We start from the raw sequence: 13,832 nt of genomic DNA, 5'->3' as shown, positions 1-13,832 counted from the left end.
AAAGAAGCTGTTTCTTATTCATTGAAAACACACATATCTTGACAACAAAAGTGAAGGGAAAGGTTTTCTGTGCATCCATTTTCTTTTCCTTTAATTTTTTTGCTGTTCTCAGTATATGGCCAGTGGGTCCATAAGCACTCTAACCCAGTGGTGCATCTGTATTATGTTGGATACAGTCAGCTGCAGTTCATTCTTGTGGCTGAGCTTTGGGATATCTACTGTGGACAGGCCTGGCGGATGCTTAGTCTGACCCACGCTCAATCCAGTCAGATAAAATAATAAATATTTGGGACTTTGCTAAAGCAGGGGGCTTTTCTACTCCAGAGAGCATTAAGCTTAGGCTGATAATGCCTCTTAAGAGCTTAAAATGTCAGTGATGTGTCTGGACTTGAGCAGAGATTTTTGTAAAACTGACATTATGCACATATCCTCCACATCTCACTCTCACCTTAGTCCTGTTGGGGCAAAGACTGCACTGAAAGCCTTTTGGGGGCTTGTGTCAGAAACTGCTATAACAAAAACTGCTTTAACTTAGCAAATTGCTTGGAAGTTTGCTTGGAGTCTGTGATTCATGAAGTTCATTTTTTTACATTAAAAAACCCAAGTGAATTCTGCATTTAGCACAAGTCTTGTTGTGCACTCAACTTCAAGGCTCTGGTACTGCTGGAAGTTTGCAGTGGGAATCTGTGGTGGTAACACCAGAAAGATGTGGATGGTTGGATGGATTATCAATGCTATAATTTCACTGCTTAACAAAAAAGCTTCCTATCAGTGTAATTTTATTAGTAAATTACAAATCCCTGCAGTGTCCTTTGAATAGGTAGGTAGTAGGTGTTGTAAAGCTTCATTCTCTATTTATTATATTTCCGTTTAAATTCATAAATGTGCTGTTGTTTGGGTTTTTTAACAGCTACAGGAGTTTTGTTTCTGAAGATGCAGGCCCAAACACTCTAATTGCTACAGTTAATGCTGTTGATCCTGATGGAGATGGTGTGACATATGATATTCTGTCTGGGAATCAGAAAGGGAACTTTGTTATTGACCCTAAGAAAGGTAATTATATATTAGCTCTTTGCTGCTGTGGTCATAATGTTGATTCTGTTGTGATGCACCTTGAATTTGGTCTTGTTATCAAATTGAATAGCATATGCTATCTTTGAAGCTTAATTTTAAAAGTGCAGGGAAAGAATGCATATACTCTCTTATAATAGTAAAAAAAGGGTATAGTTTCCTAAAATCTGTGTATAATTGACCTCTCTTACCTGTTCAGTGTTTGCTTTCAGTCAGTAACTTAATAGAGAGCATTGCTATAGATAACAGGTAGCTTAAGAGGCAGTAACTTAACAGAGAATGTTGTTATTATTGATAACAGGGTGACATTCCAAAATGTCAGACAAGTATCTGAATAGCATTTAATGTAGGAAACTGGACATCTGGGATTTTAAATGAGGCTTTTCCCACCCCATGCTTGTGTCAATGTGCTGATTGTGCTGGTGAGAGCAAATATTTCTTGGCTGAGCTCACCTGTGTTCTACTGACACAAAATGATGTGTTTGTAGGTGGAATGAGACTACCAGTTTTATTTCAGTGAAGGTAAAAGTATATAAGATGTGAACTAAAGAAGTATATTTTTCCTTTAAGGCTAAAATCATTCACATGACCAGTGTTATTTAGCTAAGAATGCTGCATGCATGAGGAAAAAAAGATGTGTGGAGAATACTTCGCAGTTTAAGGCATTTGTTCTGAAATGTCAATTTTTGCATCTTTTTCTTTTCAATAGTCACATATTTTCAAAATATGAAAAGAAATAAAGGTTCCCACCACATTGGTGTCATCATTAAAAAAAAAAAAACAGAAAAAGTGCACAAACACCAACACCTACGTAGGTTGGCATGATTAATAGGATTTATTTGCTGTTGATTGCTTGAAAAAACAGAAGAGGATGTTTTGAGACTGAAACAGGCAAACAAATTGAAATCCCATTGAAGGATTGAAGTAACTTAATTAACTTCAGTTAAACTACTTTGTATTTTGAACTGCAATCAAAATCTGAACTTAGATTTTCCAACGCAGAAGAGTTGAATATATTAGAAGGAGTAAGCTGCCCTTAGTTATTCCTTCACTTTATTTCATAGAGTTCACTTAACATGAAATTTTAATTTCAATGCAATCATGGTTTTGCAATATTAATGTTAGATTCTGAAATGCTCCCAAAAATATGGTCTGCAGGTAACTTGCAGGTGTTGAATCCTGACCTTGAGTTTACTATGAGCTCCTTTATTTCCTTTCTGACTTAAAAATAGGGGTGCAGGTTCTAAGAGTTGAATTTCTACAGATGCTTTGGCACCTGAAGAGGAACAATGTTTTTGAAAGTGTCTAATTGCTACAGGATTAATATATCTGACACTTCTGAAAATCATTTTTGTAAGAAACATATTTTTTTGGTCAAAGCATCTTAACATTTGATTGGTAGCATCTCTTGGGATTACCTCCACAGTTTTAATATAGCAAATCATCAATCGGTACATTTATACTTTTTTGCCAATTAATTTTATAGTCTTTGAAACTTAATTTTAGGAACATCAGCATTTTTTCCAGAACACTTTTGGGCTTTTGTTTCTGAATAAACCAGTAAAGGTTTATACAGTGGCTTACAGCAGTTTCTTTTCAGAAATGATGTCAGGGGAATAGTCTGTACCCTCTTGAAGCAGAAATGAGGAGGTAAAGTGGTGAAGTGTCAAGGATAAGTGCTGCAGCTAAAACAATACATTTCCAACCAAGTTGAGTGACATTGATGCTGTGAAAATACTCTGTTATAATGACAATTGTGATTATTCCTGATGAATAACAGATGCAATGGATGGATGGTGTAGAAAGGAATGACAGCCCCTTTCTGCAGGATCTCAGGCAGCTGTAGTACCTTTTGCTTTTGTAGCACTTCTCTTTCTGCCAGTGCCTCTGTGTCCTGTCCAGCAGGATGTGTCCTGTGGGGAATTTTGAGAGTGGCAGAAGAGAGGTTTCTGAGACTGTGCCTTTGTAGCTCAGTGCTGCTGTGACTGTGCTACAGGAAGGTAAACTTGAAGTGGTTTCAGTTGAGCTGTCCACGGCAGCTGCAGATTGATGAAAGCTATTATGTGCAGGTCAGCTGAGTTGTGGCTGTTGTCTGAGTTTGTTCTGTAGACATACCTGCAGACAAACCTGTTGTGATGTCTTAATTTTGTTTTAATATGGGACTGCAGTAAAAACACCATAGTTAAATTACACTACAGCAGTGTTATGGTTTATTGGTGAATAGGTAAGCCAGAATGCTTTGTTGTCATGCTTACTGGTGAGAAGAATAATGGGAATGGGTTAGTGCAGCAAAAGCCCACAACCTGTTGTTTTTACAGGGCTAGTTAGACTTCGTGCAAGCCCATTTCCTGAGCTGCAGGGGACAGAGTATGTTCTGAATGTCACAGCTACCGATGATAACGCCTCTGGAGGGCCCCATCCTCTCACAAGTACTGCCCAGGTTGTTGTGAAAATTGATGATGTCAACAACAACAAACCTGTCTTTCAGAAGGTAAATATATGAGCCTCTGTCATTTGTACTGGACTGTGTAATAAATGTTTTCATGCTGTTGGCACTGCAGGTGTGCAGCAGATGAGCCGTTCAGGAGGTGCTCTGCTTCCCTCTCTCTTTGAGTCCTGTCTTCTCCTTCTTTTCCATCCCTCCCTAAGGCTTTCAGGGTTTGTTCTGCTCTTGTGGCAGAACAGCTCCTGTGAGCTCCTGTCTGTTCCCTGAGCCACACCTCATCTCTGGCATTTCAGAGGATGAGGCCAAGTGAAACACTTTTGGAGATCTTGTGTGACACATGTGAGGAGGCATCCATAGGGATAGCTATCTATGCAGTGGGCTTGTTCCAAAATACTCCAAAATACCTCTTGAAATTACATAGGCTTCCTTTGATGATTGTGTGTCTGAAACTAATGAAAGAGAAAAGAATGAATGTTTTAGCTTAAATAGTGAAGTACTGTAAAAAATAAATGCTTGAATTTGGTTTCATAATGTTAATTCATATTAAAGATCTATTGTCTAAAAATTTCAGGTGTGGTACTGATGGCTCAGGTGTTGATGGGCTATGTGGCATATTTTGAAAAGTCAGTGACTGTTCATATCAGTCTTGGAAATTCTCAGTAACCTCTCCTTGACAAAATTACTTTGTGTAGAAATCCCTTTTTGATCAAAGCAGTTCTGTGGCTTGGGCAAGTGTGTGCCCTCTTTTTTATTAGACCTTTGCTAATATAGAATAATATTTGCATTTGGAAGCAACTTTAACTTTTTCTCCAAATATTTGCATTAGGTGGAGATGCTCAGTGGCCTCATGTTGTGTGTTGGTTGTATAACCACAAAATAGCAAGGGAAATCTAAGTTAATCATGGTACAGATAAAGCTTTAACAGCAGAGCATGGCAATGAAAGTGTAGGTAAATAATTATTTCTTTTTTATCCCTGCTAGTACATATTTAAATCAAATGGCAAGGGAAGTCCTTGAATTTTCTCTTCTTTTAATTTTTCTTTCTTTCTCTTTCTCCCCTCTCATAGTGCCAGTATTATCGGGAGCATGCTTCTGTCCTGGAAAACCAGCCTTCAGGGACTGTTGTTCTGCAGGTTGAAGCCACTGATGCTGATGAAGGAGCCAATGGTATAGTGAAATATGGCTTGATGCACAGAGATGGTGTCCTACCAGCATTTAGTATTCATCCTGACACAGGTAAAGCAAATGTCAGAACTGGTAATGGCATAGAGAAACCACCATGATGGTGAAAAGGCTTAGATAAAATCAGACTTCAGGCTTTTTCACTTGGAGTTTTGACAGTAGACCAAATATGAACTGTATTAACTGCATGAACAAATATTCCATGAAACTTAAGTTTCACACATGTCCAGTACTGAACTAAAACTGGTGTTTTCCTTGAAAGGTGGAAATTCTGCTCAGTGGAGTAACTTGTATGTTTTTGTAACTGGTTTTAAAAAACCCAAACAAATGTATTTTAGGCGCACATTATCCTGCAACATTGCTAATGGCATATAAGTGATTTATCCAAATAACATTAGTCTTACAAACAACAAAGGAACTAAATATTAGAAGGCCAAAACTAAGTTCAGGCAGGATTTCTGGAGGATAAAAGACATGAAACATTCCTTTACCTTGCACTTATGGCTCTTCAAAAGAAATATTTTTTTAGAAACTCATTCTCTTAGTTTAGTACTTATCTCCATTTTCTGAACTTAAATTATACTTCAATTCTAATTCAAATTCCTATTGTGTGTAGATGTAGGTGTAACTGAAGTTTGAATCTGCCTGAGCAGTACAATATCAGCGGTTGCATTTGTTATATCCCAGGGTTGGATCATTGAACCTGAAGTTCATGTTATAGGTATATTTAACCTATATTGCATTGTATCTCAATGCATTGACAGAAAAGTAAATATCTGCATGTAGAATATTGCCAAATACACAGAATTTTAACTCTTCGGTATTTCATTTGTTTTCAGGAATTCTGACAACTCTTCAGGTATTTGATCGAGAAAAACAGAGGGAATATCCCATCACTGTGACAGCAACAGATCAGGCAGCGGAGCCACTCATTGGAATATGTCAGATCAATATTGTCATCCTGGACCAAAATGACAATGACCCCAGATTTGAAAACACCCACTATGAATGTAATTGAGAGTCATTGGATAGAGTTTCAGTGCCCTGAGTGTGAGCGTACCCCATGTCTCAGATCTTTGGGTTTTTGCCTTTCCTGGCAGTAGAAAATGTGACAAACTGTGATGCAGCTAGAGATGCACTTTGCTTATTTAATTGCAGAGCTGTTATTCTATGTAATGTGTGATGTAACAAGTACAGCCTTAGCTCATAGGCTTGCCTTATGGGAAGGTTCCTTGGAACAATAGCCATGTCATTCATACAGAGCAATTATTTTCTGAGTTAAAAGACAATTGAAAGAAGTATCTTATAAGAAATAAGAATTCCAGATTATGAATGGGGTAATATGAAGTTCAGATATGATCTGTAGTTCTGGAGTGATAGCAGCCCTTTAAAATCCTCTGTGTGTGTGGCCATTGTTCCAAGGAAGAGAAAGTTATACTAAAGTAATAAGGTATGGCAGTTATTTCTTTATGACTTACAAAGATGTCCATGGTAGTTTAGCAAATTAATGATCAGTTTGAAATATCCTTTCCTTACATTAGATTTCCTAAGAGAGGACACAAGAGTTGGGACCAGCTTCCTGCGTGTGGCAGCCCGTGATGATGACTACAGCTCAAATGCTGCCATTACATATTCCATAGCAAATGATGAACCAAATTATTTACAGATTAATCCTACCACAGGCTGGGTGTTTGTGAACCAGCCCATATCTCAGGTATGGTGCTTGCTTTCCTTTTTAAGCTGACTATTTCAGTATATCCTAGGAGGGACTGAGGTCATGAGTTTGGGTTACCCCTTCAGGTTAAAGGATCAATACATCTATTTAAATTAAACATGAGTCTAAGGCTTTTAGCTGTTGGGTTCATTGACTGTGAATTGCATATGAGCAAGCCCTGCTTTCAGCTGGGAAGCAGCAGCTACAGCACTGCCTCTGAGACTTGCTCTTCCCATTTCCCTGCCTTTGGCATGCTAATTCCAAGGCCTGGAGGGCTGAGGTCATAAGCAGAGGAGCAAGAACCCAAGTGTAGGACTTCACTGTGTTAACAGGCAATGAGTCAAGACACAAACCTGAATGGGAACAAGGGTGAAATTTTGGTCCTGATACAGATTCCCAACTTGATATATGTCAGTTTTGGTGGATTAAGCATAGGTGTCCCTCAGGAAGGTGAAAGCGTAATTCATGTATCTAAAATTGATCAGTTTCAGCTATTTCTAAATACCTACACAAGCAGTTGGATATTTTCAGGTTTTAAAGTAATTTATTTTGAAATGGAAATACTGTTGCAGATGTCAGTCTTCAAATAGATATGTTTAATACTGACATTTAATGTCTAAGTAACTGACACACAAAAGTTTGGTGAAGGGGTATTATTTTAATATATTTTCTTTAATGAATCAAAGAACCCTACACACCTAATAACAAGAACTGTTAATAGGTAAGCTTAAGAACTCAGGAGCTCCACAAAGTAGGTTTTTTGGTTCAGTTTGGTTTTAAATTTTGTGTCACATTTTGCTTAGGTTTATTGAGACAAATAGCAAAATTTTCCAACAATCTTCAGTAAAGGAAATAGAATTTTCATCAAATTTCACCTATTTCATATTTTGAATTCAGCTGCAGGTATTATTTTTCTGTGTAGGTTATTTTTAAGTATGCCTTTAATCTTATGTATTAATGTATTTTGGAGGCCTGCTCAAACCTTTTTTACTGTTCAGAAGTCATCTATAATTCGAGAGATAACAGCTACAGATGGAGGCAACAGGAGCAGTAAAGTGGAACTTTCTGTAACTGTAACCAGTGCAAAAAACCAACCTCCACAGTGGGAAAGAGACAGTTATGAAGTCGTTATTCCAGAGAATACTACACGGGATGCCTCAATTTTGGTAAGGTTGGGACAGGCTTGTTTGTCTGTCTGTAGCTCTCAGGCTGAACATTGTTTATTTGCTTAAATATAGTGAGCTTTTATAAGAGTTTTGTGGTTTTTAGCTGACTATCTGGGAGAGTCAAAGCACAAAAGCTTTTAGAAGTGTTGCTGTACTTACAGAAGTGTTGATTACACACACTTTTTGAACTGTGCAGACAATCAAAGCAACTTCTCCCCTTGGAGATCCCCGTGTCACTTACAACCTGGAAGAGGGGCTTGTCCCAGAGGCCAACATGCCAGTTCGTTTCTACCTCACTCCAAACAGACATGATGGCTCTGCTTCAATCCTGGTAGCTGAGCCACTGGATTATGAAACGACAAAGAGCTTTCTGCTGCGGGTCCGAGCACAGAACGTGGCTGCAGTTCCTCTGGCAGCATTCACCATGGTCTATGTTAATGTCACAGGTGTGTGAGCTGTTCAGTGATGTCACAGTATAATCCTGTACTGCTTTCCTTTGAAGTTTTATAGTTTTCTCTTTGCGTGCTCTTTTTGGTGTTCTAGATGTCAATGACAATGTCCCATTCTTCACTTCATCTATTTATGAAGCCTCAGTAACAGAGGGAGCTGATGTGGGGACATTTGTCACTCAGGTGTCTGCCACTGACCTCGACCTTGGTCAGCATGGTGAGGTAAGAAAGTGGGGACCTTCATCTCTCCTGATGAAAGCTGTGGAATAACTTCTGCATGAACAATGGCTAAACAGTCTGGAAATCTTCAGCCTAGAAAAGGGATGACTAATAGGGAAATGTAGAGTGAAATAAAGTAGTTAATTACATACTTGTCTATGTTGCTATGTGAAAAATGCAGTAGGTGTGAGGCAGAAAACAAAGAGGAAATATTTAGACAACCGGTAGCTCAGATGAAATTCTTGCTGTAGAATTCTCTGGTCTAGAAAGTTCTACATGAGCCTAAAATGAGATTGGATAAACTAATGGAAAAAAAGCTGTGTTAAAAGCTTCTGTTAATTGGAAATCATTGGGGTACTTCAAACTGAATCCTTACAAAATATGGCAAGTTAACACCCAAAGTGAATGTATTTCTTGCTGATTAAAAAACCAGAAAGTAGATACATCCTTAGAACAAGAGTGCAAGCTGAAGTCAAGTCACAAAAACATGTATGTAATAGATACTGAGCAGGTTCAAATGCAGCTCACCTGTGGCCGTTGTATTAGTACTTGGGATCTTTAGCCGAGTTTGAGTGCTGCAGCACAAGCACTGCACAAATGTGTGCTAGTGAAATCAGGAGCTGATCAGACAAATTATTTTCCTTTACAGATCAGCAGTCAAGGAAGTTAATTGGCTTTAGACCAGATTGCTGAAGCTGCAGTTTTACCCATCTTCCTTGGCCTGATCAAGTATTCATGGATGAGACTGTTCTTCCTCTCTTTAAGTAGTGATCTAGTTGTGAACTATCCAACAAAAGAAAAGTATATGTTAACAATTTCTTTTTAATCCTGTAGATAACTTACTCCCTGTTACATGACAGTGGCAGAGACTACGCCTCTTTTCGCTTGGACCCCCAGACAGGCTCCATATACACCACCTCAGTGTTTGACAGGGAGGAGAAGGGCTCCTACCTTCTGGAAGTCACCTCAGTGGATGGGTCTGAATCAGCTCGACCTGGAAAGCATGGGAAGCCAAACTCTGGTAAGAGACAGATGGCTGTGCTAAGTGTAATATTATCTGGATTGTGTCTGAAAACAGAAGTTCTGAAATACAGGATTAAATGGTAATTTCTGGTTCTTTTCACGGCTTGTGTTTTGGTTTCACACCTGTTGTTTTGGTTTCGTGGTGGCTTTTTTTCCGTTTATCTGTGCAACAGTTGTGTCAGAGCTGAAAGATAAATTTTACATGATGATCAAGCAAGCTTTTTGTTCTGAAATTAAAGAAAATCCTACAGGCCCTCATATTTAGAGTTTAGAGAGTATTTCCTAGCTAGCAATGATGTGCCTATTGTCTATAGGATGCAAGTCTTTGGGCAGTGGAAGTGTTTCTCAAAGCACTGCATATGGTACTGTATTCAATCAAAAGTCATTATGAAGCAGGAATGTTCAAGATAGAAAATCCTTTTCTCAATTGATCACCCTGCTTAAATAAAAACTTAAGATTTTGTGGCTTCAGGATGAAAAGTTATGACTAAACACTGTACAACTGCCATATTAGGCATCAATTATTCATGTATTATCTGTTTAAACAAATTGGATGTGACATTCATTTGATACCCAAGTGCTTTTGAGTAATGTTGGTATATATATGGTCCTCAACCCTAAGGGTTTGTTTCTGTATTGTCTGCATATTTGTCTTCATGTAATGTGCAGGCAGACAGGTTAAGGGATTGTAGCTGACAGAAGTGGCACAGCTGGGGGTTTGAATCTCTTGCTCCTTGTGTCTCCAGACACGGCCTATGTGCGAGTTTCCATCAGTGATGTGAACGACAACCAGCCAGTCTTTGCCCAGAGTGTCTACGAGGTGAACGTGGATGAGGACCAGGATGTGGGATCCACCATCCTTACAGTCAGTGCTAACGATGAGGATGAAGGTAAAGCATTGGAATCCCCCACAGCTCTGTCCAAAGTATTAATCTGTTGATCTCAGCACACCAAGACATATTTGGTGGTGTTAGAAAGGGAAATGTCTTTTTGTCTCTAGGTTTTAAAACTTCTTTAAGTGTGAACTGATCACGCATGAACATTAGCTCATAATGGAGCTGTGAGGCACAATCTCTTATTTCAGGAGACATGCATTAATGTGGGATGATAGGAGATAATTTCTGTGCCTGCAGATTCAAATTTTTTATATATCAGATCATTTTCTTACAAATGGGTGCCAATAAAAATGTCCTGGTTAACTAGAATAAGTCAGACTTGATTTCAGTAAGATTCATTTGCTTTCTCTGTAATGGACAGTATAGTTTGTGTTTGTTTTGTTTGTTTTCTAAAATTTGTACCTAGACTTCCTGAATGCATATGATGAATTTTAGCTACACTGTTTTATCCACAAATCAGCCAGAAATTCAGCCACTAATCATGTAAAAGTAAGTACATAACCAGTGCTCATAAAAGAGAGAGGGATTAGTACATGCTTCCATCTTTTGACCATGGAGCACTGCTAATTCAGCCTCACTGTATGGTGAAACACTACTTTTTTTGTTATTGCACAAGTCCCAAAGGACTGTTCTATCAGTGTGTTTGTGCAGTGCAGGGAAATCCTGACTGCACTGGATTCCTCCCACTCTGTAGGAGGCTGAGGCAAATGTGGTACAGATGTACTGCAGAAGGATTTACCTACTCAAGGAACTTTCAGTTTGGTGCTTGGGCTGCCTGTAAATCTACTGTTTAGTGTTGGACAGGGGACCTGATGTGATGGATATGTGGCACTTCATTTCTGCCCTCTAAATAAAGTAAAAACAGAATTATTACTTCATTGCAAAGACACGTTTTGTAGAGACAAACTACAGTTGGACGCACCAGAACTGAAAATGCTGATAAATAATCTGACATAGCTGCATGTTTTAAAAGACCACAAAAATGATAAAAATAATACCACTTATCAGTTATTGTATGATTTGTACTTCATGTCAACATCCCATGCATCAGTCTGCTTCAAGAAATGTGTTTTCTGACGCTGTTGGTAATTGACAGGAACAAATGCTAAATTACGGTATCAGATCACAGCTGGAAACACAGGAGGAGTGCTGGATGTAGATCCAGAAACAGGAGCCATTTTCATTGCCCAACCACTGGACTATGAAGAAACAAAAATGTATGAGATCCACTTATTGGCCTCTGATGGGAAATGGGAAGATTATGCAGTTATCATCATCAACATCATGAATAAAAATGATGAGGCTCCAGTTTTCTCTATCAATGAATACTATGGAAGTATAATTGAGGAACTGGATGTGTTACCAGTCTTTGTACTGCAGGTAGTGTATGAGTTTCAGAGATTATAATATTTCCATGAAAAAGCACAGATTACTGTGGTACAATTATGTTAAAAATAACTCAGCACATATTTATATTAGTGAAGTTCAATTTTACTAAGTTTTTTTGTCACTGGAAGAGAAGAAATGGACTTTTGTAGAAAAAAAAAATTACAGGGATAGTAAGTAGGATAAACAGGATAGATCATTTATTGATCCTGAAAAGCAAATAATTGACAATTTAAAGTAGCTATCAGAATATCATATTTAAATTACCTGTATGAATATGAAAAATACAATATTATTTTAGTACTAAAATTTTTAAGTTGTTAACATAGTTAAAAATGCTTATTTGCCTGCTCTGAATTGTCCCTGTGTTTGCTGTTCTGTGGCATGCACATATTAATAGCATGTCATATGCTTTTGCTTGGACTCCTTTAGAGTGGAGCAGCATATAGGATGTGATGCAATCACTGCATATTTCATACTTTCTATGTTGTTTGGTTTTTTTTGAAACTTTTGTAGGTTCTGGCCAGTGATCCTGATAGTGGTGTTGATGGAGGAGATTTGAGATATTCCTTGCACGGGTATGGTGCAGGTGATATTTTCACAATAGATGAGAAAACAGGCAGCATTTACTCACACAAGAGGCTGGACCGGGAAGAGAGAGCACTGTGGAGATTTATTGTGTTGGCTACTGATGAAGGTGGAGGAGGACTTACAGGGTTTGCTGATGTGATTATCAATGTGTGGGATATAAATGACAATGCCCCCATGTTCACGTGCATGCCTGATGACTGCAACGGGAATGTCTTTGAAAACTCTCCTGCAGACACCTTAGTCATGGAAATGGGTGCAGTCGATCGTGATGATCCAGATGTTGGTCTTAATGCTGTCCTGACGTACAGGATAACAGACAACGTGAGGAACGAGTTCGGTACTGACATGTTTAATATCAATCCCAATACTGGTACCATCCATGTGGCAGGGGGACTGCTAGACAGAGAGAGGACTGAGAGTTATTTTCTTACTGTTGAAGCAAGAGATGGGGACGGGCTAACAGGAACGGGCACTGCCACTGTCTGGGTCGCGGACGTCAATGATAACGGTCCGAAATTCACAAAGAAGTTGTGGCAGGCAGCGATTCCTGAGAACAGTGCCATCGACTCAGAAGTCCTGCAAGTGTGTGCTACAGATGCAGACATTGGGGAAAATGCAGACTTAACGTTCAATATCATTGGGGGAGACCCAGATCAGAAGTTTTATATTGAGAATGACAAAGAATGGCAATGTGGCACTGTTCGACTGAAAAAAAAGTTGGATTTTGAGAATGCCCGTGAAAGACAGTTTAATCTTACTATTACTGTGGAAGACCTGGATTTTTCTAGTGTTGCAGTGTGCCTGATTGAAGTTGAAGACTCAAATGACCACAGCCCAGCTTTCCTTTCTCAGTTTATTCAGGCAAACCCTTTATTTGAAGACGTGCCTGTAGGTACTACAGTAACCACAGTGAGAGCTACAGACAAGGACTCTAATTTGAATGGGAAGATTATCTATTCTATAAAGTCAGATTCAGATCCTATGAGACGGTTTGTGGTTGACCAGTATGGTCATGTGGTTGTGGCAAATGCACTGGATCGTGAAGCCATTCAGAAATACGCTTTAATTGTACAAGCTTCAGATCAGGGGACACCTGCCCGCACTGGAAGCGTTACAGTTTTAATTAACTTGCTTGATATTAATGACAATGGACCAAGGTTTGAGGCACCATACATGCCTGTAGTTTGGGAAAATACATTGAAGCCTGAAATAGTGCACATGAACCATACATCAAAGCTGCTTCATGCATTTGATCCAGATGGTGAGGAAAATGGGCCACCCTTTACCTTTTCATTGCCACCAGATTATCAGCATTCTTTGGATTTTTCTCTTACTGACAACAGAAACAACACAGCAACTATAACAGCTTTGAGGTCCTTTGACAGAGAAAAGCAGAAGGTGTTTCACCTGCCAATAGTTATAACAGATAGTGGGATTCCACCTATGAGCTCCACAAACACCCTGACTGTAACAGTTGGGGATGAGAACGACAACTGCCATGAGTCTGGCCACAAGGAGGTCTATGTGTACAGTTTCAAAGGTAAGTGCTAGCTGGATGTTATATCATAGTCTGGATATTATATCAGATTCATGAATGTAGCAGAGTTTTATACATAATTTCTCTCTTGCAGTCTGCTAGTCTATTTCTTTGAAGTTTACATACTTCAAAACTGCAGCTCCAGGTCTGCA

At 38.8% G+C, this 13,832-nt stretch overlaps 1 protein-coding gene across 1 annotated transcript in view; it reads left to right on the top strand.

The window, feature by feature from the left end:
• LOC104687422 (neural-cadherin-like) overlaps nt 1-13,832 on the top strand; it is a 61,347-nt gene that overhangs the window by 24,040 nt on the left and 23,475 nt on the right. The window contains exons 7-18 of the mRNA XM_039558065.1: nt 911-1,053; nt 3,390-3,562; nt 4,585-4,753; nt 5,539-5,709; nt 6,241-6,413; nt 7,412-7,579; nt 7,776-8,025; nt 8,123-8,250; nt 9,082-9,268; nt 10,017-10,160; nt 11,263-11,546; nt 12,069-13,683. Of these exons, the coding sequence (XP_039413999.1) occupies nt 911-1,053; nt 3,390-3,562; nt 4,585-4,753; nt 5,539-5,709; nt 6,241-6,413; nt 7,412-7,579; nt 7,776-8,025; nt 8,123-8,250; nt 9,082-9,268; nt 10,017-10,160; nt 11,263-11,546; nt 12,069-13,683 (3,605 nt within the window). The remainder of the gene's footprint in view (nt 1-910; nt 1,054-3,389; nt 3,563-4,584; nt 4,754-5,538; nt 5,710-6,240; nt 6,414-7,411; nt 7,580-7,775; nt 8,026-8,122; nt 8,251-9,081; nt 9,269-10,016; nt 10,161-11,262; nt 11,547-12,068; nt 13,684-13,832) is intronic.

This window comes from Corvus cornix, chromosome 11 (assembly GCF_000738735.6).
Source record: "Corvus cornix cornix isolate S_Up_H32 chromosome 11, ASM73873v5, whole genome shotgun sequence".
NCBI classification, from domain to species: domain Eukaryota; kingdom Metazoa; phylum Chordata; class Aves; order Passeriformes; family Corvidae; genus Corvus; species Corvus cornix.
The sequence above is the reverse complement of the archived record's forward strand: the minus strand, read 5'-3'. Positions and strand labels throughout refer to the sequence as shown.